Source organism: Amia ocellicauda, chromosome 9, assembly GCF_036373705.1.
Source record: "Amia ocellicauda isolate fAmiCal2 chromosome 9, fAmiCal2.hap1, whole genome shotgun sequence".
NCBI classification, from domain to species: Eukaryota; Metazoa; Chordata; class Actinopteri; order Amiiformes; family Amiidae; genus Amia; species Amia ocellicauda.
Genome location: NC_089858.1, coordinates 16,382,958 through 16,408,016, shown reverse-complemented (window position 1 = coordinate 16,408,016; position 25,059 = coordinate 16,382,958). Strand labels below are relative to the sequence as shown.

Sequence of the window (25,059 nt, the reverse complement as noted above, 5' to 3'; positions counted from 1 at the left end):
ACAGGTGTGAACGTTATGGTAAATCAGTGAGTAGGACCTGGGGGGAAGGGGGGGGGTAGGGGTGTGGGCTGCCAGGGCCGAAATTGGCACAACACTGGCAAGGGGCTGATGTGTCCTGTACCTTTGAAAAGCAGCTGTGGAACAGAAAGTCTGAATACAGTTCTGAAGTTGATTCACATACAGGGTATCAGAAATCTTTTTTGTGGGGGGAAAAGAAAGATGTCAAAACTTGCCTTTCTAATAATATCTATTGGTTTCCAATGTATGCCATGCATTCCCGTTTCTCCCTCCGTTGCTCGGCGCTCCGCTGGCTGTGTCTGGCTGGCTGCGAGTGGTGCGTGGAATGGGGCTGCTCTCTTTATTTTTGGAGACTCCAAAAGAATCTCGGCTCCTTTTCATGTGCCGCCCTGGTCCAATAAAACACAGAGGCGGCCTGCAAGCGCTCTAATCCCGGGGAGCTGTCAATCACGGTCCTCCGGCGTTGAAGTGCGGTTTTCTGTAACCGCCTCCTCCCTGTTTGGGAGAGAGGCGAGGAGAAGACTGGATCACAGACGCGGGGCTGGCGCTGGAGGATGCACTAGAGGACTCGGGGCTTTCTCACAGTCTCCACAGAGGCACCTGGGAGATTTGTGGATTATAAACACATCAGATGGTTCTCAATCTAAAACCAATGCAGTGAAATGGGTAAACTTCATTCTAAGCATGGTAAGTTCTTATAACCGTTACTTTGAAACTTAATAGTTTAAATATATACAAGCGTTATGATGATCATAGTGTTACTGTGTACCTTTGATTCAAGGTGCTGTGGAGTATCACAGATCTGATTCATTGTTGTTTTACTGTTGTTTTTCTTTCCCGTTTCTCCCGAAAAGCTGCTGTATGTAAACCCAGGGAGAGCCCCGAAGGTAAGCCCCGATGAAACGCTTTTTGGATGCATGAATGTTGTGTTAGTGAACTTTTCGGAATGTATTTTTGGTCTTTGCCAGTAGAGTTACACTACGTTAACCATGTTTAAAGCTGGTGTTCATTACGCACGCCTCGCTCAACTGCACAGTGTGGAGCAAGTTAAAGCCGCCGCGAAGACCTGGCGCTACGGGAAGCAGTCGGTGTTAGAGTCTTCTCTCTTTTGTGTCCGGTTGCAGGTGATAGCTTTGTAGTCAATGCCTGCTTGGCACGGAAAGGGATCGACGACTGGATTGTGAAACAGAGATACTACTGCACCGGCTCCAGGCTGGAGCAGCAGGACTGTCCCCACAAGGCAGCGTGCAGGCTGTCCGGCCGGGTGAGTGGAGCTTTAACCGCGGTCCTCAGACACAGTGTAGCCGCCGCTGCTACACTGTGTTCATTGCGCTGCTCTCTTGAGGAGTTTATTGCGAAGTAACTGGGAAGTTTGGTTTTTTTTTTTTTTTTTGGGGGGGGGGGGGGGTTATTTTTCGCCGTCCCTACCAAGTGGTTTTTACCCAGGCTTGTCATTATTCCTACTAAATGACCTCCGTTTGCAAACGTAGGGTAAATTGACACCTATTAAAGCTGCGGTTGATTTCTGGCTGTAATAAAATCTTATGTCATGCTTTGAAGTTGTTTTGCTTTCAAGTATGCTGTTAAAATGGCGATGGTTGTTGTTATTATGATGAATGATTGTTGTTGTTGTTGTTGTTTGTGGTGGCGCGGTGGTTTTTTACTGTATATAGAGGCGTGTGGCACAGCTCCTGAAGTTAAATGTGGCGGCTGGACACCGTCGTGCACCTTCACTAGAATGACTAACTGGTTTTACAGAGGAGCAAGTTTCCATCCAGATGTTCATAAACCTGGGTGAGCTGCGAGCTTTTGCCTGCATTGTGAAGCCCCAGTCGGAGTAAGTGAAGTCTGTAGTTCAGTGCGGTGCGTTTCTGTACATTTTAAACCGCCTCACCGTCTCTCCGTGCGAAACGTGACGATTGCGCTGTGCATTGAGCCACCATTCAGACTGAGAGTTAGTTTCCCCCCAATACAATAAACCCCATTGTGTTAAGGATGTAAAGATGTACACACATGCCAAGGACGCTGGACTACTAATACTGTTATTCCGTTTATTATTAGCATTACCATCCCGAGGTCTGATGCGTTAAGTAATAATGGATTGTATTTTGCAGTTTGTATGCCAGGGGAAATCTTTGCGCATTTTAACCCCATGCGCTATCTTCCCCGAGTACAGCCGCAAACCACATGCCTGTTCTGGATGTCAAAACAATTATCCATAATCTTGTAACAAACCATTCTGGAAAAAAAAAATATGGGTCCAAATCTGTCGGGGTGTCCAATACCAGAAAACCTTAAATCTAGTTCGGATCCCCGTTTGTTCGCTAATAGAGTTAAAAGGGCAGACATCTCATTTATACTCTTTATGTAAACTCTTTCCTTAGCTTTGCTTTCGGTGCAGGTTGCGTCAGTTTCTTGCTTTTTGTTAGCGATTAAACCCAACCTGTGGTGTTTTGAATCAATAGCAGGCTGCTGATCAAAACTTGATCCACCTTTTTTCATTCTCCAACGAAAAAACACAAAAAAGAAAAACAACTTTCTAAGGGGAAAAAACATACAAACAACATATTCCCATATGTCTTGTCTCATGCTGGATGTGTTGCTTTTAACACTCTAAACCACTTTACAGTATATACATCATTTTGCTATTGAGAAGCTTTGAAAATCAACCCTGTTCAATTTCATTTGCCTTAATGCATCTTGTAAGAAACATTTTTGTGTTAAAAAAAAAAACCTCCTGGAGTGAATACAGTGAGAGCTGTAGAGTGTGATTTTCATATTGCATATCCCGGTAAACAAACAGAATGCATTTATTGTCTGGAAATCCTCTGGAAATGCTTCTGAAGCGACTTAAGCCTCTTTCGCAAGCAGTGCGTTTTCAAAAGCAGCATCTTAAGACTTCATTGCTCAGAAGCTCCGAATGCTCTAAAGTAAACCCGGATCTGAAGTGCCTTCTGCCATCCTCCAACGGTAATCCCAGTCAGAGGATGTGCCTTGGCAGACCTTAGAGAGCCGCCATCCTCCGACCTGCTCCCCGAGAACCCCTGTCCTTCAGGTTTGGCCAGTTTCTTCAGACAGTGGCTGAAGGTCAACAATAAAGCCGAGAATGAGTTCAGTGAAGTCGGGAAGATCTCTGCTTGGAATAGAAGAGTTTATTTTATCTCTGTCTTGGCCCCGGGGTTGGAGCATTGATTGGACAGCAGTTATCAGTGCTGGAGGGGTGTCTTTTTGTTTTATGTCAGTATAGAAATTAGTTTTTAGTTCTGGGTTTTAGTTTTTTGGGTTATTTAGTCTCTCTCTATATAAATATGCTTGTCGAATTGATGAATCTGGTCAAGAGGACAGTTTAGCAGTGAGTGTGTTAGATATCATTTTCCAAAAGCAAGTAAAGAGTGGATCAGATAACCTCAACAATAAATCCATCAAAATAAATGAAGTTAAAGGTAGCTAAGTGTTTAGATGCCTCCCGTCTTCAAGGACCGGAACCGAGGCATATGAAAGCCGAAAACGCTGGGCTGTTGCAGTGCGTCAAGAAGTTATTCATTCCTCCTGTCGCAGAGCCAGGGGTGGGTTCTCCGCTGAGAGATACAATGCAGCTCGCTGCTGCCGGACAGCCTGGCTAGAGCTGCCCTGACAGTGCGGTCTGATAAGCGCACGTGGATTAGGTGTGCCTGAGGGGCCGAGTCTGTCCTGAAGCCGAGGGGGATTCCAAGGAAATTGTTCCCAAATGATAGCAGCTGCTACAAGGAAGGGGTGCGGTGCGCCTCTGGGACCCAAGCTGTGATAAAGATGCCAGGCAGCTGTGTGGAGCTTTTCGTCAGGTTTGGGCAGTGCTGAGAATGCCAAACCTCGCCTTCAAGTTACTGTTTGCCAGAATCAAATGATGGTTTAAGCTTGGTGGGGGCTGTAAGGTGGTTGAGGGGGTGGTCAGTGTGCTCCTGCAGCAGAGTCAGGGTGTGAAGTGTGAGCTGGACTCTGCGACCAGATCATCTGAATGTGGCCCAGGCCCAGGCTCTGCAGGAGTAGTGGCCACAGCATTAAACCTCAATGGGGTTCAAAGCAATACTAACTGTGGGACAATTCCTCGCTCTTCGTTTAGCACGTGAGGGGACACATGGCTTGGGATGGTTTGTGCTACAAAATTGGGTTTCTCGTTTGTGCGCCACACGGGAATGCCAGCGCGGGTGTTATGGTTCACGGGGGAATGTATTCTCGCATGCGGTACATTTTAGAACAGAATTTGTCTCATTCCTGATGTTTGTTTATTTATGATTATTTTAGGTCCTACAATGATTTTTAAAAAGTCAGTCTTGTAGCAAAATGGTTGTTTTTCAATTCCAACCAAGTGAGTGCGAGTCTGAACACAGAGGCCGTGATCGGGGGCCTCTGTGCAGCTCTGAGGGGGCTGCGGCACACAGCTTCACTCCCCAGGACTTCATCCTCGGGTAGGAGGAAGGAAGGAACTGGGGCAGGCGTTAATTTGATACCTAGCCGTGCGGTCCTGGTAGAAGCAGCTGGAATGTCTTGTGTAAGCACATTACCTGCTCCTCGGGGCTCAGGCGATACAAGTACATTTCAGTTGTACTCATCGAGTCATCGTTAAGGCAAGGGGGGAGAGTCGCTGAACTCTGGGTGATCGTGCCAGGAGACTTGTCAGACCATTGATGCGTACACTTCAGTTCACTCAAGGAGCTTTTTTGCTTTTTGTACAATATTATGTTTCAGTTACTTTGGTTTAGCAGAATCTGGAGCTGATTGGATGAGGGGTCAGACGTCCCTGACAGCTGGTAGTTCTCGGTGGGGTTTGGCACTGGAGTGTGTGCGCTCTGGAGCATTCAGGAGATCCTCGGAGGGCTGCTGCTCATTTGGGGAAAAAAATTTGAGCTGAAATAAATGTGCCTTTTAAATTGATGAAATTACTGTGCTTGTTTTCATTTGCTCATATAAATGGCTGCAGGTGTTTGAAAGAGACGGAGAAACAGCAGAAACTGAACGGCATCTGAATTATTTTTCTTTGTCACTTGATGTTTTGGAGCTTCCCCACAGGCCCAGTCTGTACTCTGAGCTTAAGTGAAAAGTTGGGATCTGTGTATTTCCTAGAGTCTGGCCTTGCTTGCCTGTTTTTTTCTGTTCTCCCTATGAAGTTACTGTGAGCGGGGGAGAGGATGTTTTTCTACAGCTGGGAGGGGTCTGGCCTGGAGCTGTTCTGCAGGAGGAGTGGGCACTGAGGGGGCCTCCAGTGGGGTGGGTTTGTGTTGTGCGCTGGTGGTGTTTTATTTTTTTGCTCTTCGCTTTCTCTTTTATTGCAAAGCTGCCCTTGTTCTTACGATAGCCCTGTTTCTGCCCCCCCTGACCTCCTCCCTCCCCCTCTCTGCCTCCTTCTACCACGGCATCTGTTTCTCGCATTTGCCCCGCAGCCCGGCAAGTCGCTGCTGATGAAATGAGGATAAATTTGAAGCAGGCTGTGTAGACGGATGTGGTGAAACTCTATACCCTCCTCTTGGAGCTGGTACCTGCTGTGCAGCGAAGGGGAAAAGGGGCTCAGCTTCCCCTGGCCTGCCAGCAAAGCACAGACCTGTCCAGAGCCTCACCACCCGGCCGCATGGGTAGAGGAGGAAGTGCGCCGCTCCATCTGAGCTGGAGCCGTTGTGTTTTGGATTTTATGAAAGTGAGGGGCAAATGGGAGTGTACTACTGTTATTACTACATTGTATAACATGGTTATTACTACACTGTATAACACATGTATTGGTGCAAGAGACATCTTGGTCTCCCATCCTGTTAGACTGACTGAACCCCATCCGAACTGCAGAAAGATGGAAATGTTTGCTCCTAATGTTCTTGACTAAGATGAGCTCCAAAGCCAACAGAGGTTTAGATGCTGTGTTGTGTTTCTATCTTGTGCCTCGTATGAAGCTGCAATATTTTTTACTATATATATTTTAATTTTCCCCCTCTTTCCTTTCCCCTTTTTCTTCATGAAGTGCTGGCTCTTGTCAGGAGCTGAGTGGGGCTTTGATGTTGGCTCTTCTCCCGCAGTCTGGCTGTCCCTGTGTTTTTGGTAAACTCTGAGGCACATCACCTTCATGAAACAGAATCTCCTCTTAATCTTCCTCCTTCATGTGGTGTGCTGCAGCCCCATTCCTGTCATGCTGTACTTTCTTTTCTTTCTTTTCTTCTTTTTCCGCCTGCAGAAAGCTTCCGCTGCTCTTTGAAGAGCTGGAGAGTAGTTTGTAGTTGTTTGCAGAGGGAAGGGTTGCCTTGGGGGAGTCTGACGCAGCTCCTGGTCAAAGGAGAGCTTTGTTTTTCGATGAGAACAGAGCAGACGTTCTTGGATTAGTGCCTCTCCTGGATGTAGAAGGAAGGAGGCCTGCATGTTGCTCAGGTGTTGTCTACCGCAGGGCTTCCCATCCTATTCAAGCCCAAGACACACTTCCTTAACATAACGCATGTGTGGCTCATCCACTCTTCCCACTCACCCTCCCAAAATTTGTCTGTATGATGTGAAAATGTCAGTTTTGTTGATAGACTATTACTGAGTTATCTCTCTGGCACACCAATGTGCCACAGCAGACTGATCCGGAGATGCTGTGCTGCATCAAATGCCTTCTAGGATGTTTATGATAGTGTGAAATGGTGGGTTTCTTCAGTACTGGCACACAATTTTTCCCCCATAAATAACAAAAAACAAGAACCACAAGTTCTTCAGTCTTCAGAAAAGTTACACTAAAGCAGCTGAGGCAGTGCAGCCTTTCGAGTTTGAAATTGTCAGTTCCTCTCTGGAGAAGAAAAAAGAAACGGTAACGCACATTCAGTTCTTTTTCTTGTACAAATCCCCTCTGAATAATTCTGATTTGAATAGCGTTGCTTGGATTTGAGTATCTCCCTTCAACTGAGATTTCAGAAAAAGGGAAGGTTCCTGTTCTCTTCCCTGCCTCTGTGGTTACAATATATTTATTGCTGAAACACTTGTAGATGGTTATTTTATCGGATGCCCCCCTTGTAAAGCAAGCTGTTGAGCATTTATAAAGCGTTAGTAGAAGTATGAGATGCGTCTGCTGTCAGTCTGTTTTTGTATTTGCAGGGGAGGTGAGGGGTGTGTGCGTGTGTACGGTGTGTGTGTGTGGTGTGGCAGCGCGGGGCCGGTGCTCCGTGAGCTGCCCAGCTGTATTGCACGGCTGCACTCTGGAGATCAAAGCCCTCCCGGGGAATGTGCAGAGAATCCCTGAACCCAGCTTCCCCAAGGATTCGACTCGTTTTGAGAAATATCTGAACACCGTGGAGCCATCGGTCCATGCAGGTCAACTTCTATGCTATGTTATTCCACAGGATATTTAAATACTATAACTGATTTGGAGAACATTTATTTATTTATTTATTTATTTATTTGTTCTGTAAATTCCTTCTCTTCTTGTATGGGAGCTAAAGGGCTTCACTTTGCAGTGCTGTTGAATGTTGAACTCTGCCTCTGTTTCTCTGGTCAGCAAAGTCTCGTATGTGCTGCCGTCTCCAGGTCTCTTTTAATGCTAGGCGTGAACAGCAGACCCCCACAAAGGTTCTGTTTTAGCTCACAACTGGAAGCAGAAGAACTAATGGGAATATTTTAGATGAGAAAAGCAGGAGCGTTTCTTGTTGCTGAAATGACTGTTCTTTGCCTTCAAGCCAAGACTCCAGTTGGTGTGAAGTGTTTTTTTTATTTTTTATTTTTTTGTAACGTGTAAGAGTTCACAGCAGTGCTCAGGCATCAGTCTGTGGGGGCTCAGCTTTCAGCACTGAAAACCCCCTTAATAAGGAGAGAGCTGGGCCGGGAAGAAAGGAAGAGAACTCTTCCTCTGCGATGCCACGGCTTTCCTCTGGGGTCTGCTCTGTTTCGGGGAAAGTATGTGATTTCTGTATTAGCATGCTTATTGTAAGCACGCACGTTAAAGACTCCCAGTGAAGGAGGCCTTTTAAGTTTTTAAACTCCAGATAATTCTGTTCATTTGTTTATCCAGCTTTTCCTGCAGGCTGTTTTCCCCGTCTTCTTTTTTATTTTTTTAAACTGCACTTATAGCTGCAGCAGTTGAATAAAATGAGAAACTTTTTCTGCAGAGGAGAGACTTTGCACCGAATTGGGTTTATGTTTCTAAAAAGGCGTGCACTATTCCTGTCACAGACTTTTCTTTTTAAGTTTTTTTTTTTTTTTTTTTTTTTTTGACTGTCAGCAGGCAGTTGGCAGCATGTCCTGAAAATGCCAGGTAATGGATGCGAGTCTGTTCAGAGTTGCCTCCGTCTCCGGCAAAACCCCACAATAGCCAGACACCAGGCGGTGGGACACTGCAGAGCGGGGAGACTGTTTAAATAAACTGTGGTGTGGCTGCATTGTGTGGTCTCGCGCTTGTCTGCTTATCATCTGCCCGTCCTCACAGAGCGGGAGTGGGAGTCCGGGCTGATTATGTGAAAACGGATATGTTACCCTGCGGGAACCCAAACAGAAGGGGCAGGGTATCTGAAAAGCATCGCCCTGTCTAGCGCTCTGTTGAGCACAGGTAGACATCCGAGCCAAAAGATGATTACTCTGTGGTGGTGCTGTGTGAGACTGGGAGGTCAGGAATATAAATGCCTTTCTTTGTTTTTGTTTTTTTTGTTCAGTTTTTTTCTCTTTCTCCTTTTCATACCGTTATTTCTCTTCAGCACCAACACAACGCTTTGTATACACACGAGCCAGAATTCCCAAAGCGAAAAGAACAATGGTCTATTTAAGGAAATCCATTGCGTGTCATGCCAAGAATACCAGTCCTTTAAAAGAGACGGCTGAAGCAGGCACAAAGTTTGAAAAGTTAATTTGGAAAAACTCAGGCAGCTTACTCGTCTATTCCCCATTTACGTGTTTTGGACAATACCGGTGTGGATTAAAGGATTGTCCAGATGTTAAAAATAAATAAATAAACCAAGAGACCAGTGTGGTGCATTTACTGCAAAGAGATACACGCCACTCTGGAAGGTATTTTAATTGGAAAGGTTAAATCGGACAGAAAACGAAGGATTTAATCTACAGTTGTGGTGTACTCAGTCACTTTAATTAGAAAGCATGCCTGCTGTATGAATATTCTTTCTGAGACTGTGGTGTGCGAGTGCTTTAATTTTGAGTGCTTAAAAAATAGGCTGTGACGCCACCTTGGGTGGAGATGTAAACATAAGAAGTGTAACTTGCTGTTTATTGCTTCTAATTATGACCTGCCGTGTGGGGGATTGAGGTTAGGGCTCACATGGGATTATGGGAGATTGTAGAAGGGCTAATGGCACATGGAGAATGGTAACAACCTCTGCAGATATACTGGAGTCTTCATATACAGCGCAAACATGTTTAACTTCATGCTAAAGAACATTCTGGTCTTCCATCACTCTGTTCCTGTGTGCACTGGGATGAGCTCCTGGGCCAGTAGCTGGAGGTTGTGAAAGTTGCTCAGCTCTGAAGACCTGCAGGCAGCCAAAACAAGGGATCGGTCAGATACACCCATCATTGTAGTGCTGGAGGTCTTCAGGCGTTGTCTGTGTTTTGCATCTGTAGAAGAAGTTTACATTAAAAAGTCCCAGTCTTCCGAGTTTTGAGTGTCAGCCAGTTTTCACTCAGTCTCAGATTCCAGAGGCGGAATAGCATTTCCACCATTTGCTGTGGGCTTTTTTAAGAGAAAAAATAAAGACGATGTTAAATTCAAACAAAAAAGGAAGTTTGTTAAGCTAACGCTCTTCTCTTGCAGTTTACATATATTGTGAGTGATTTCCTGTCTATACTGCTGAGTGACTGAGTGCATTTGTGAAGTGTTGGTGAGATTGTTTCCTTGATGGTGGCGTCATCATTTCTGTAAAAAGACATTTCATACGTAGCACATGCCTGCTCACCTGTTTAAAGGTCGGCAGTGTCTAGGGCTCTCTCTGCCCCTGAAATCTGAGCTGGTGCTTGCAGTGCTGGTGCCTGTGTAGTGCCTGGTTTCTCGCAGACGGTAACTGGAAAAATTACTTTCCTGTCTATTTAAGTTAAGCAGGAATGCCCTGATTTAAAAGCAGCCAGGAGCCTTCGCCTCAGTCTGGCGGTACCTCCGTCGCCTCTCTGAACGCCTTCCAGCTGGACGTCGGTGTGCGCGCTTGGGCTTCGCAGGAGGGCAGTGCGCTGTGGTCTGGGCCTGGAATTAGGCTGCGCAAGTGTGAATAAATAGCTGCTTTGAAGTTCATTATAGGAACCACTAATGCCCGGCTAGCTGTCTCTAAATAAAAACCACGGTCCGGGGGGAGGTGTGCTTTTATGGACACTAGTTCAGTTGACTGCAGAGGACGGCGCGGTGGTGTGTTGTCCAAAGGTAAGCCTGTGTTCATGGAGAGCTGCTTTTTTTTTTATTTTTTTTTCTCTCTCCCCTGAATTTGTTATTCTTCTGTGGTTGCTGGAGAGAGGGAGGGGGTGAGCAGACTAACGCAGTTTGGAAGTACATATCCCACATGTGATATTAAAAGTAGCTGATCTGGTGTGAAGGGGGCTAGGGCTTTGAAGTTTTCCAGTTGAAGCCCCTTCTCCTGTTACAGCCCCCCCCATCTCTCTCTCTCTCTCTCTCTCTCTCTCGCTCTCGCTCTCGCTCTCTCTCACTGTGTCTCCGTGGTGAGCAGTTTCTCGGCCGGCGGGTGATGGAGGGGTGAGGGCAGGAGGCTGCGGGACCTCAAAAGTAGCAGTGTTTGTTTCTGGGCTCCGTGCGCCGAGGCCGGTGCAGGAAGCCGTGCCTCTGGCTGTGAAAGAATTCTGTGGGATTTAGAAAAGCCGTGGGGTTGACGTTGGCCGTGTTTACAAAGCCGATTTGCCTTGTGTTTTTTTTATATGTTTTTTTTTTTTTTTTTTTGCACAGGTCGGTTTGGAAAAGGCAAAATGAACAGCTGAGCCTCTGAGCAAAGACGCCAGTGAGAAATCCTTTCTTGGCTTGTGTGCCTGTTTGCCCACCCTGGTGGGTGCAGAATTAGGCAAAAATGTCTGGCTAGCTTTTGCACATTGGGCAATAAGTGCTGTGTGAAGAGTGAGGTGCGAGTTAGTGCATGGAAGGCTATAAAAACACAGAAACAAATAGTCAGTGACTGATTAGCGCTCTGTTTTTTGTTTTTCCTCTCAAGTTATCTTCTGATGTCGGACCTGTTCTGTCAGTATCGGCACTTTTTGTCTCTGACTGTGATTGTCATGTTTTGGCAGTAATGTTACAATGACGTTAATGTAATAAGATGAAACGGGGAAGGAGAACGAACCCACGTGAGGTTATGAAAACTTCTTCATCAGTTTGATTGTGTAACTTAGGATGGTCAAAGGAATAAAGAGCCGTAAGCCTAAATCTTGTTAATTGGAACTAATGAAGGACCAAACTGATTTCACAATTAATTAATATAGATCTGCTAGGTTTCCATGGCGGGGTGGGAGTACAGGCAGATCCTAGACTGGTCTGTGTCATTGCTCTTAGAAAAGGGACTGGGGGAGATTGAAGATGTAAAAAAAAATGTTTTTTGTGAGAGTAAATGCTCAGAGCAGCTTTATCATCTGTTGGGGGGGATTATATAGACAGACTAAGAGAGATGGATACATAGATCCTTATGTCATCCTGCCTGAGGTGATTTGCTTAAATTCTTGTGCCCCTGCGACAGACAGCCTGCCCTAAGCTCTTTGCACATTTGCCCTGCTTAGAATCGTATAATTAGCAGATGAAGGCCCTTGAAGCTAAGCTTGGATTTTTACAGTACAGCTGTAAAAGCATGTCTTCCAAAGAAGGCTTTACATTTTGTCCCGTTTTATAAATCCAAAACAAGTGCCCTCTGTGGAGAGCCTGCGGGGCGGGGGGTTCAGACGGTTTTTGGAACAGCCCTGCTGACTGGTCGGTGACATCACTGAGCGCCAGGCATTCCACTGCTGATGGGTTCTGGAACCCCACGGGCATTCCCAAGCCCCTGTCGGACAAGGTGTGAGCCAGCGCTGCCAGGGCTGAGGGGGAGTGAGGGGGCAGGGAGCTGGGTAGTGGGAAAGGGGTCTGAACCTGTTGCCTTGTGCCTCCCACCTCAGGTACAGTCTGTAGTCTCTGCTTACACATAAGTGTCTTTATTCAGCGGCTTCCCTTATATTATGTTAAACTTCTTGTAACGTGCCCAGGAGCCTGCAGAAGTGTAATCTGTATACATGTTTTTCTGTCTTTGTTTGCTTGCTTGGCTTTTGTTCTTTTGTGGTTGTTGTTTCTTTTCTGTGTCTTATGCATGCAACCTCGATTGAGCTTATTTTCTTTCTTGTGTGTTTTCTTCCCACCTCATCAAAGATGGAGATACTGAACAATGAGAACTGAAGAACACAGGGTAGAGCAAGTGTTGTCTATGATGGCCATGTGTGTGTTGGGGGGTTGCTTTGCAGTTTTGGTAAGAGGTGTCTCTACAGGGTGGTGGGGGGGGGGGGGGTACAGCGGTGAAGACTGTAGAGGCAGTTCAGTTCCAGAGCTGAAAGAGTTAATGTGCAGAGAGCTCTCGTCAAGCATCGGAGGGCCCCAGGGAGACGGCTCTGTCCCTGGCTTTCTGTCCACCCTTCCTGTGTCTGGATAGGCAGCTGAAGCCATAGAAAAGTTCTCAAGGACCACTTTCCCTCCACAAGATGCCACTGCTAATTAGCCTGGGCCGCTCCTGAACACAGCCGGGTTTGTGAACCCAATAGAATGCTGCATAGAAATTACACTTGCCAATTAGGGCTGTTTTTCTTTCTAACATTTTTTGATAAAAGGTTTAAGAGTTTTTCATTAAAGGTAGTTTAAAAAAAAACAAAAAACTCTGAGTGCATTGCTGACTGGCCTACAACTCCGCATGGCACTGTCAGCCACTACACTCTCTCTCCTCCTCTGGATCCTGGCTTGCGTTAAAAGAGACATCGCGCAGTGTTGTGCTGCCCTTGGCAGGCTGGGTGTGCTTTAAATCAACTGTAAGGGATAGGCAGTAGACATTCGCGTCCAAATCCCATGTCCTGTAGGAGAAGCTGCCCCTGGGCTCCATTGATCGGCTGGCTGAGAGTCCAACAGTCTCAGGAGAGTTAATAGCTGTCTTTAACTGTTTCACTGCTGGGATGTTTTCCACGTAAGCGAGACACATTCCACATTGGCCAAAAGTCAATGCAGCCTGGCCAAGTGAATGCGTGAACGGCAAAAACCGTTAAAAAAAAAAAAAATGAAAACCAAAAACAAGCTCACATGCTCATGCTCCACCCCCCCTCTTGTTCGCCATTCCCACGCTCTTGTTCGCTACAGCTAACCCCCCCCCCCATCGACAATCCGCTAGCACCCACCTCCCCCGTTAACAAATCATTAACAGATCACCACATGCTTATGCTAATTTCTGGGGGGAACCCTGTAACCTACCATGAGCTTCCTTCTTGCTATACGGCCTAAAACATTAACCTTTGAAGCTTGAGCATAACTTCTTGAGCTGGCTTCATACATGCCCTCATTCACTTGCTTTGGCAGCAGTGGGATTCGTTAGGATATCTTAATTGTAAAGACCTGCTTTTGTGGGCATAAAAGAACCATAAAATGCGTCCATTGGCTAACATTGCATATCAGAAGGTTCCCTGAGAGATCAGGCTGTTGGCGGTGCCTGATATTCCGTCTCAGAAGTGCAGAACTGCTGTCATAAATTCCTTTTAATGTTCTACTGAGGTTTTTATGATTGAGTGTTTGAAGTGGATAAGGGGGGGTTACAAATGGTATTTGTGTACTGTGAGAAATGACAGACAGCCTGCCGCACTCTCGCAGTCCAATAAACAGTGGTTCTTTGTTGTGTGGGGTCAGTTAGGGCAACTACAAAAGAGGACTTATGAACACAATTCACAGTTTAATTTTTTGTGGAAAAAAGACTTGATGTTGTGGCCAAAAGCATAACCCCCTCCTTTTCCCCTGAGTGTATAATGATACAGGCCACATGGTTAAACTCCACCCCCACCCGCTCTGTAAATCTTTATTGTTGATCTCCAGAACGTATTTTTGAATAGACATTTGTAATCAAAATATTTAACAACTGAAGAGGTGGGAATGTTTATTGCAGCGCGCCGGTCCGTCAGGATGTTCTTTGTTAACTCTGGCACGAGAAAGCGCTCTCCGGCTTCAGAGCGGCAAGCAGTCCGTTGACCTTACAAGTCTGCATCTCTTGTGCAGCCTGTTTCTGGCAGGCTGAATAAAAAGTGACTGCCGTAACTGTCCAGGCAGAGAGAAGAGAGAGAGAGACAGAGAGAGTTAGGGTGTGGAAGAGGAAGAGAGCGAGGATTGTGGGAAAGCGTGTGGAGCGTGGGGTGCTCATTTAGAGCGCTCTGTAGCTTTGCTCCTGTTTCCTGGGGTTTGGCGGTTGTTTGAAACTTGCAATTAGAAGTGTAATTTTGAGCGCAAAGGAAAGGAGAGCGTGTGCACTGTGATTTGCAGGAGACAGAATCAGCCCTGTCAGGCTTGGCGTTGGCCGCTGGAAGATGACTTGAAATGGCTTTGAATTACGTGGCGTTTTTTAATTATTATTATTATTATTATTATTATTATTATTATTATTATTATTATTATTACTACTATTTAAATAGTTTTTCTTTTTAAAGTTACATAAACAATACCATGCAGTTTAAAATGGCCGACCTGGTTCAGGCCTGCTAGAATGGCAGTTTTCAGTACATGAAAGAAAAGCATACACTATCCTGCCTGCGTCAAATGCTTGGGTTCAGTTTCCCTTTCACAGTGTGAAGCTGCACAGCTCTGTGTTTCCCACCACATTGTGTACCGTGGGCTGTGAGAGGCGTTGTGTGCTCTGTGTTTGAGCTTTATTGTGCGCCTCCCACAGAGCCCACCATCAATATGAGCCTCTAGTCTCAGGCCCCCTTTCATTATAAGGTATTAAAATGGCTACAAAACTCCTAATGAATCCCAGACCTGCCCTAGCGCTCGAGTCTCCAAAGGGCTTCCAAGTAAAGAAGGGAGCGGTGTTGCTTCTCAGAGGCTGGGCTGGAAAGATCTGGAACTGCTTAAAATGAGGGGGGGGACCTGATGAGCTTTTGACAGCCCTGTTTGTGTAGGCCATGTGGAGGCGTACATTAGATGGGCTGTGGAAGGAGCCCTCACAAGCCAGGCTGTGGTCTTGGGCCCTCAGGCAGTGTCTCCAAAAAGGGATTGATTCAGTGGCACTGGGAGCTGACACTGTCTACTTCTGGGGTGCCTGACGCCTTGCTGTAATCCCTGGCTGGGAATGGGTGCAGGCGGCCTACTTCTCAGTGGGGGCTTCATGGTGATTTATAGCAAGGGAGCAGCATGGTGGTCTGGCCATGTGCTCCCATGGGGGGAGGGAGGGGGGGGGGAAATGGAGAGTGTTGGTGCTGACTGTGCACCCTGCTGTCCTGGACAGGTGGGACAACCCTGCAGATGGACAGTTTGGATCACTGAGGACTGTAAAGAGAAAGCTAACTCTTTACCGGAAAACGTCTCTGTGATCTCGTGATCTCTGTTTTGTAAGTGAAGAACTTGCAACTGCAGAAACCTTTCATTTTTTATTTAATTTTATATATATATATATATATATATATATATTTTAATATTATTTATTTTTTAATCCAGATTTTTCTTTGATGGTTGAAATGAATGGACAGATAAAAAGATGCCTGTTCTTGTTATCCCGGTTTGTTGCGGTTACTGATCATCCTATTGAGTTAAAGGTGAAACACAGAGGGGGTGGGGGGTGGATCATTAATGTGCAGAGTTTCTTTTCTGCTGAGGGAGAGAGAGAGAGAAAGAGAGGGATTTGACGGAGAGAGGAAGAGGGAAGGGGTGCTTGTGAGACCCTTTTGGCAGTGCAGTGTTTGAAGGGGAAGGGGGGGCGGAGCGCTGTGCTTCTGTGATCTTCAGCTCCCTTTATCAGGGCTCTCTCTGTGCCTTTGAAGTGCCTGGGACCTGTGGCTAATTAACTCAGTCTATTAAGTGTAGAGTACACAAGCACAGGGGTCACCGATCCTCAGAAGTTCAGACCCTTCAGACGAGAATGGCAGGAATTAAGGATGCCTTGAGCTGGTCTTGTTGTTTTTATGCTCTTTTTCTCCTCTCTCTCTCCTCATCTTTATTTTGTTGCGAGTCTGGTTTGTTTGTTTTTGTAATGTATAGCCTCGGCTCCAGAACGGTTCTGCGAGTAAAAGTTCATTATCAGAGTTCCCAAAGTATTTATTTGTTCGAATTTTGTTTGTTTATTACTACAAACTGTGTTCCTTTTAGTTCAGTGTTATTAACCATGTAGATATTTAAATATAAAGCACTCAACTGAAATAATGCATGTATTAGGTTTCGATTTATTTTTGTAAAGTAGCATGCTTTACAAAACCCAACATCCGATTTTGGCTTACGTACTCCACGTGTGTATCTGTCTACACTGAGTATTCAGCTCCTGAGCAGAGAGCCCTGGCAAACAGTCCAAAGCTGAAAGCTCTTTCAGTTCGCGCTACACGACACAAACAGGACTGGGTATCCAGTTAAAGCTGTCAGTGTAAATAATCCTGTCGGAAGATCTAGGTGGTACTGCATTGAGAGCGTTCCTCCTGTCGTCTCTTCTGGAGCACTCTTTTGCGTGTGCGGCACCTCCGCTGTTTTGCTTAAATGTCAAGCGTCATGGTGCTTTCCAGCATCTGAGAGCGTGGGGGTGGGGGTGGGGGTGGGTGGGGGATTGAGAGGTGTACCCATAGCCTCTCTTATTTTCGAATGTTTTCTGATACAGTGCCAAAATTTCAAAACCAAAATAGAGAGCGGGACAGTCTCCAGCCAGCCCTGGCGGGGGATCAGTGGGAGCTGTCGCTGGCTTTATAAATCGTCAGCCCATGTGGTGTGGTATGGAGACAGGCCGCGTCGTCTGCGAGTCTTGTGGGACTTCCCTTGTATATATATACGCATGCACACAGGCACGCCGGCAGGCACAGACACACACCTACTTCGCTCCAAAGCGAGAAGGTTATGTTGTCGTCTGTATCAAATCATCAAGGCCGGCTTTGGTTAGTGCTGGTGTGTGTGCGTACGGCAGGCGGACGAATGGACGGCCTAGTTGAAAATGCACTGCCTTTATTATAGCCATTCCCTTGATCCTAACTAGGGTCATCCAACTTTAATTCTCACTGTAAGAACATTGCAGGGATAGAGGTCATTATCTGGCTGAGTGTATGTATTTGTATTAATTTATGTATTTATGTTAAAGTGAGGAAACAAATTCAGAGGAAAGTTTGCATTGCAGTGCAGGCGTTACACAGTTTTTATGAACATGTAGAACGTGTTTCACGGTTTGATTTAGGGATTATACCATTGATCCACTCTCTTTTCTCGGGTTAAATGCATTAAATACCCAAGTTTTTTTTTTAAATGTATATATAATTTTTTAAGTGTGATGCTGGTTGGGTGGTTTTGCGTTTTTGTTGCTGTGGTTGTCAAGGCAAACTGGAACAGTGTTTGCTTCGTAGCCTCTGGAGTCTGTGCTGGCCACATGTTCCTGGTTAGCAGAGCTGAGCTGGATATCCTTTTCTAGGGAGGGCAAGAACCCACCCACCCCCTCTCCCGACCCTCCCTTCATCCTGCATCTTCTGAACACCTTTCACAAACAAGGTTGTAATGCAATGCCTGACTGTATTTCAGTAGGGGGGGTGCGATATAAAACATTGTTCAAAGGCTTGGTGAGATTAAATATGCATCTTTTTTTTGTGGCTACTCTACATAGTAAATAGTTTTTGCTCTTTGAAGAACAGTTCCAGGCCAGTTGTGTATGTAAGTATTTATTTAGTCCTTTGTGTCACATATGCAAAACATTTCCTTCCATTGCGCTCCCAAGAGTTGTTTTGTGTAACCGGATCACCAGCGAGGTCTTAGTCAAAGCGTTTGCTTTTCAGCTCCAGTGCGGTTTCTTTTTTCTGGGGTGGGGGGTGGGGGATTGTGTGCAAGCCTTACAAATCTGAAAGATGAAGTTTGACGTCTGAATCATTTGGGTCTCCATTTCGTCTCTCATTGCGCTCGCCTAGCTTAACCCCTGCCCCCGTGAGTCAGAGTTCATTGCACTGTAACCGGCCCTCTTCTGTGCCGTGTGACCTCGGGATAAACAGCTGTTTAAAGGTTTGTGCTCCTCAACGCAGATTGCTAATGCCCCAACACTGTCCTGCCAGCCCGGGATTTGGCCTCTGGAGGCTAGAGAGAGATGGCCCACAATTTAAAGATAGTTTGTATTTTTGTTCCATTAGCTTTTGCTTTTTTGTTTTATTTATTTAGCATATTGTCTGCCTGAACTCGCACCTTGCTGCTTTCATCCCAGTTTCTCAATATGAAATTGCACAGCAGAACATGGACACCTGATCCTGATCAGACTTTTTCTTCTTTTGTTGTTGTTTGTTGTTGTTTTACATTTTTTTGTGTGGCCAGAATAACAGATCCTGTTACATTTCAAAGAAAGCTAATAAGCAGTTACCCACAGTAGATGATCCAGTAGGGAAGGGTCTCTGTGGGGACCATAATCCATGCTCTCCGCAGCCTGTCAAGACCGCAAACGCCTCTCTTCCGGCATACACTACAGAGCATGGGGACAGCACAGAGAAAATAGCAGTCAGACCTCTTTGTGTGTTGTGAGTGGAGGGTTAGTGGGGGGGTGAGGACAAACTATTGATGTGCCTTAAGGATGTGGGCAAGGGTGCTCAGAGTATGCATCCGAGTCAGAAGTGAAGTTTCAGGGGATTAGGACATTTCACACAGCCATTTAATAAAGGCAGAGAGGTCCTCCTTTCCACACGGAGGCCTGGGCCTCTTTAAACACATTATATTGGCCGCTGCAGCTTCAGAAGGCTTATCAAGAGGCCGGACTGTGAGCTGCACAAAGACAGAGCTGTAAAGGGATTTTAATATTGAGCTCAGGAGGCAGCCACTCTGGCTCCCAGGATTAAGTAAAAACCTCTACCCTCCTGTTTGGTTGGTAATGGTCAGCCCAGCGCAGAGGGGGGGAACACTTGGTGTAATGATTGGGTAGGGGGCAGAAGATACTTGTTTTAAGTTTTTTGTTAATTTAATGTAGTCTTGAAAAAAGATGTGGCTTTAAAAACCTCTGAAACAGGTGATTGAACATGGGCAGACCTTTCTCTCCCATGCTTTCTCTTGTCCTTTTTGGGTCTTGGGTGCTTTTTCACTTTCCTTTGTGGCCTCAGGGCAACATCAGGCGGAGAAAAGTCTGAGTGGAGAGGGTGGGCTCTCCTTCTTTTACCAGGCCACAGAAGGGGCTTTGATTGATTTTGATTCAAGATATGAGAAGGTGCCAAGCAGACAGAGGAGAGTTGACAGAAGAGAAGTATATACGTTTAAATTAAACCATATAAAAGCCCCCAAAAATGGGTGCCATCCATCACATAATGTAACATATCCATTCCAGTGGCTTAACTTTCCTTTCAGAAGTGGAAATGGTGGGTGTGGGTGTGCTGCCGAGTGGTTGAGTTGGAGGGAGGGGGGGTTCTACCACATTTTACAGTGGGGGGGGACGGTGCACGATTTCTCCTGTAAAACTCGTAAATTACATCTCTGAATGATCACATCACTGTTAATTGACAGATATTGGACTTGCCCCCCACCCATGTGGCTCCCATGTGCTTGGCTAGGCCCTCAGTAATTTGGGTCCGTTCATCAAAAATGACAACCGTTATAGCGGTCGAGGGGTGCACTTACTCACTTCTCGTGACATTATAGGGCACTGTCCTTGCGAGAGGAATTTTAATTGAGGGGTGAGATTTGTGGGGGTGAGTGAGTTTGGTGAGGGTTTATTGTAACCTGTCATTGTGGCTCTAAAGAATTCCCTTTCCGCTCTGCAGTGTTCGTCTCTGCTTCACAGGGCACAGAAAGGCTGTGCTACAGAGAAGGGGCATACACAGGAACAACTAGCCATAGGAACTCTTCGTTTGTTTAATTTGTTTTTTATTCAAACCTCCAAACCTGTTCCTAGGTATCGGTTAGAAGAGCATCATGGGAGAGCTTTTGGGTGCCCATATTCTCTGAAGTGTTTCTGAATTTGGTTTACAGAAGTGTTGGGGCCGACATCTCGACCGGTGCTTTCCTGTGCTTCTGTAATTCCATCTGCTGGCGGTCTTGGAGCCTGGAAGCTGTGGTGGGGTTCTTGCACATGTCAGGGTTTGAGAAGAAAAAAAAACTGACTGACTGTCTGCAGTATCCGATTTAAAAAAGAAAAGAGATTGTGCCTCCCCCTCAGTTGCCTTTTTGCGTGACCATATTAGTAGGGTTCAGCCCAAGTTTAAATAGCAGGGTGATAAAGTTTCAGCTTTAAGGAACCTGTCTGAATTTTTTCCTCCGTTCCCCCTCCAGTAGTAGTGTCTGGGCCACCCACTGAGAGACGGAGACCTGGAGGAGACTGGCCAGGGTTCTGATAATCTTATAAGAGCTGACCTTGACTTCTACAGATTAAAGAAAATTCCTACAAGGACCCTGTAATCCCTCAGTTTTAGAGGTTTCCTCCTCTGATGAGGAAAATGTAACCCCACTCTTCTACATCGAGTAGATCCGAGGTGGGGGTGGGGGGGTGAGAAAACAGACCCATTTGAGTGCCAGCCCCTTGCTCTTGAATATTAGTACATGCTTATTATACTTCCTGGTGCACTCTGGGAAATGGATTGCTGTTGTTGTGATGCACGCAGCCCTCCTTTGTCGTATGAGGAAATCAATCAGAGTCGACCTCTTGGCTGCTGCCAGCGGTGTGTTGACGATAAAGGCAACCGTTGTTTATTGCTTCGACTCTTACTGATAGGAGGCAGTGAGTGTGCCTCTAATACACCCTGAGGTTAGAAGTCGGCCTTTTGGATTTGGATCTGGTTCTGGATCTGGGGCTGCGTCTGTCTGGATTTATCTGTTGGTACAAATACTCCACGATAAGAAGCGTGGAATTCTAGAATGTCCTTTTTTTATAGAATTCATGGCAGTGTTCCAGAAAAACGACTTGGCAGACATAGCAGGGGGTTTGATGGAAGCTTATAGGTGAGCAGTAGGTGTTATGCTTTTTTAACATTTAAAACAACAGCACTCTGAGTCTGTGCTGCAGACTGGGAGCCTGGAGTCCCTCTGGGAGCCTGGAGTCTCTCTTCCCTCTGTGAGCCTGGTGCTCCGAGTCCCTGCGCTTAACCTGCCGTCCCATTCACAAGCAAGGAGCCAAGACGTGCAGAGGGTGGCGGGGAGGAGCTCTCTTCCCAAGAAGGACGTGGAAAGTCTTATTACCTCTCGGGCTGCTGTGTAGGGCTTTCATGCGCCGGCCAAAGTAAATGGAAAATGTCTCTGCAGGAAGTGTGGCACCTCTGTTTGTTTGTATTGTTGTACATGTCTGCAGTATGTTAACAGTACAGTGTGTGGACTTAGTCTTGCACGTATTTTTAGAAGACACTTCAGGTTATTTTCAGTATGTTTTATTTTTGTATGATTTTATTTATTTTCCTATAGGCTTGTTTGTCATGAAAGTACCCATTTCTTCCCCATACAGCAAGTGCTGCACTCTCATTCTGCCCTCCTCAGGAAACCTAGAGGGTGTGCATTTATCTGGGAGTGTTTATTTTACCATGCTGTTGTTGGATGGAAGTGGGATTATTTCATTTGGAGATTTTTCCCCTGTGGCGGCCAGCCCTGCCATCAGAGTAGACACCCACACTCGGGCTGGGCAGGACAACCGGGCACCAGTGGACCGCCACACAAACATTTTGCGCACGGATATAATCGCCATCCCTGCCCCTCCCTGCACACCCTCCCCACTGCCGCTTGCCCTCACTGGAGAAAGACTGGCTTTTAGGATTTGTGCTGTGTACTGTTGGATCGGGCCCACCTCTCCTAAATCACGAAGGAAGAGACTATCTGTGGTTCAGAGATCATTGCAAATATGGGAGTTCAATAGTACAGAAGGGAACTGAGGGGCGGGGAGAGGGGGGTGTAGCTGAAGCAGCTGTTGCAGAGGAATATTTCTTTTTTGGTAATCTTTGAAGTTTACGATACCGTCGTTTGCGAGGGCAGAACCTGGCTTTGCTAGCAGACGCCTGGCCGAATCCAAAGGGCGGTGCATTGAGTAGGAGATAATTTGTTATCCAAACATACTGTATCACAGCCATGCGGGCAGACATGCGATACAGCCGCCTGATCCTGTGTCTTCTGTGCGCACATATCGATGTCTCCTTGGGCATGTCTCCGCTGATCACACTCAGCGGCATGGGGGCTCATATTCGCAATCCATCATCAACTGAAAAACCAGCTTAATTTGATCCTGTCGGGGGAGGGGTGCACCTGGTGACAACGAACCTGTGACAGAAATAACCGCTCCTCCCCCTTCAATCCCAGCATGCACCCTGGTGAAGTGGGGGAGCCTTTTTTAGTGGGGGGAGATCTCATTAGTCCTAAGGGCATGCCACTTTGGTGTAATTTTCCATTATTTCCTTAATGAAACCTATTGGTGTTGTCAGTTCTATTGTTATTGTTTTAATTGTTGCCGTGGTACTTTTTAGATGGTTTCTCCTGTACTGCACTGTGCTTATTTCATTGTATACCCTTTTGCAGTAAGCGATCTTTCTCTCTGACATCCTGTCCTCTTCTGTCCACAGGTCCCCTCTGACGATGGCTGCAGAGAAGGGATTGGCGATGAACATTACCGCTTGGAAGGTACGCTGGGTTTCAAGCCCTAACCCTGATTCCTGATGTGACATTGAACTATCGGGCAGTTGTTAAATGCTGGCAGCTATGGTGGTGTAGCTGTAATGTGGGTATATGTGGTTTACTGGGAGACGTGGTCACTCTCTCAGATCAGCTACATCTATGCAAGCCTTTTGTTAAATAGTTGAAACCCTACTGATGCTTGTGAAAGTATTTTTTTTTTTTTTCTTTTTGGCCGCACACATTCCATTTCATTATTTTCTGCAAATGAGAAGCTTGGCTGCTCTATTCCAGGGGAGTTATGTTTCAGGGAGAGGGGAACCAGACCCAGCCATTGCTCTTACTGTACATGGCACTCGGTCAGGAGCCCACTGGAGTTCTAGAATGCTGTTTTTGGAAGGATGTTGGGGTTTCTACAGCAATGTGGTGATTGCAGAGCTGAGCTGTGCATTGAGTGTGTGTGTGTGTGGTGTGTGTGTGTGTGTGTATGATAACTTAAAAAGCAGATACTTGCTGTGTTGTTGTCATCGCCTTGCTATCCTGCATCCTCCCTTTTCATCTCTCTCCCGCTCTCTCTTTGAATCTGGCCTGTAGCCCCCATCGAGCCGAAATCGGCAGCGGTTAAAGTCGGTCCTCTGCCAGGCTCAGGTGGCGTTTATGGCACCTGCTCTGTTGCTGGATCTATCACTGGCACAGGGGCAGGAATAGCAACCAATTGGGCTGTGACTGAAACACCAGCCTGACAAGAGGGTTATTTATGTGCTTTTGCAGGGCGGCTGGGCGCGTGCATCTCCCCGTAACGGGGGGCGCTGGATAAAAGCGATTTTTTGTTTCGGGTTTGTTGGTGCTCTGTGGTTAATCTCGGTCATTATTATTTATTTTTTTCTTTTCATTAAATGTATGCCTTTCCAGTCCACCCAGCCTCCTGAGCTTTTATTCTGAGACAAAGAGACAAACAAACAAACTAACTAACAAACAGGGCACAAGCTGGGCACAGTGCCAGCAGGATCCTGCCAGCTAGGGGGGTGGGGTTGAAAGGGGATGCTCTATAACAGGGCTCTTCAACACAAAAATGTAGGAGGCGAGACTAATATTTTTTATTTTTTTTAAGTAAGAGTATGCGGGCCAGAATACCCAAGTACAGCATGACTGTGCTATGTCTCATTCCTACCTCCCCCGCTCTCTATTAGGCACACCGTTACAGAGCAGACAGGACACTCTGGAGTCCCTTAGAGTTTTTTAACACATGAAGTAGTGGGACAAGTACACAGACCAAACAGAATTAGAAGTCTGTTGTTCATAAAAAGTTAAAATCACTCAGCTGGACGAGTGGAAAGTGTGAGTGTGGATATGCCTGCAGGAGTGGGATGGCTCTGGGACTCTGGGTTTCGCTTTTGAGGTGTGTGAGAGGGAGAGGTGGGAAAGAGGGGGAGACGGGGAGGGGAGGGGAGGTTTTTCTCTTGCAAGGATGAATGGTAGGGAGTCCTACATAATACAGGTGATTAAGCTTCACTTTCAGGCTTAGTATCTCTAAATAAAAAATAAAACCAAAAAATATACAGTGGCAAAATAAAGAGAAGATAAAGATTCCAAGATAAAAGCTAATAGGATGTATACTTACTCCTCTGCCTGGATGATCTACAGATTTTTAAATTCTGTTTGCATCCTTAATCCTGCTCATACACTCGACTGTTTGCACATCCTATCGCAGTCTTTCTATTTCTTTCTTATTTTCACATACAGCGTGCGGACCACAGAAGTTCAAAGATCTTCGGTACCTTAACTTCGACAGGGCTGTGCGTTTATTTTTACATTTTTTCAAAACTCCACACTTCTGCAGTCAGCCGTTCTGCTTTCTTAAGAATCTTATCTACTTAAAATATGTCACAGAGATGCCTGCTTTGAGAGACAGAGTGCCAAAAAAGAACAAACCACAAAAAAGAAAAAGAAAAACTTGAGCACTAAAGTTATTCTACCTGATTTGGAATGAAGTTTGTGAAGCATATCAAAGATTCGGCGTGATGGCGAACTCTCTAAGGAGGCTTTCTAAAAAAAAGGTGGAATTGCTGCCGCCGTCGGTGCGGAAGAAAACAACCTGAAGAAATCTAACCGGTAGTTTTCTGCTTTCTGTCCCACGGTCTACTACCAGCAAGTCCTTGCCCACTGTACCCAGCCCTGCGTTTCATTGACAAAGCTGATCGGCCATGAATCTCTTCATGTTGGCTGCGTCCACAGGCATTCATTTTTAAAGACAGAAAAGGGGGTGTGGGAGAACAGGAGAAGGGCAGCCATTGATTTAAGCATTCTTTATTTGACTATTTCATTACTTCCAAGATAACCATCTTCAGAAAATAAAGCCTACA

At 46.0% G+C, this 25,059-nt stretch overlaps 1 protein-coding gene across 2 annotated transcripts in view; it reads left to right on the top strand.

Annotated features, from left to right (window-relative positions):
• Nucleotides 1-344: 344 nt before the first annotated feature.
• nkd1 (NKD inhibitor of WNT signaling pathway 1) overlaps nt 345-25,059 on the top strand; it is a 36,198-nt gene continuing 11,483 nt past the window's right edge. Inside the window, exons 1-4 of one of the 2 annotated variants that reach the window (XM_066713452.1) lie at nt 345-705; nt 873-905; nt 1,143-1,282; nt 22,648-22,705. In XM_066713452.1, coding sequence (XP_066569549.1) covers nt 681-705; nt 873-905; nt 1,143-1,282; nt 22,648-22,705 — 256 coding nt within the window. In that variant the 5' untranslated portion in view covers nt 345-680. The remainder of the gene's footprint in view (nt 706-872; nt 906-1,142; nt 1,283-22,647; nt 22,706-25,059) is intronic. The other variant, XM_066713453.1, reaches the window with a different exon arrangement.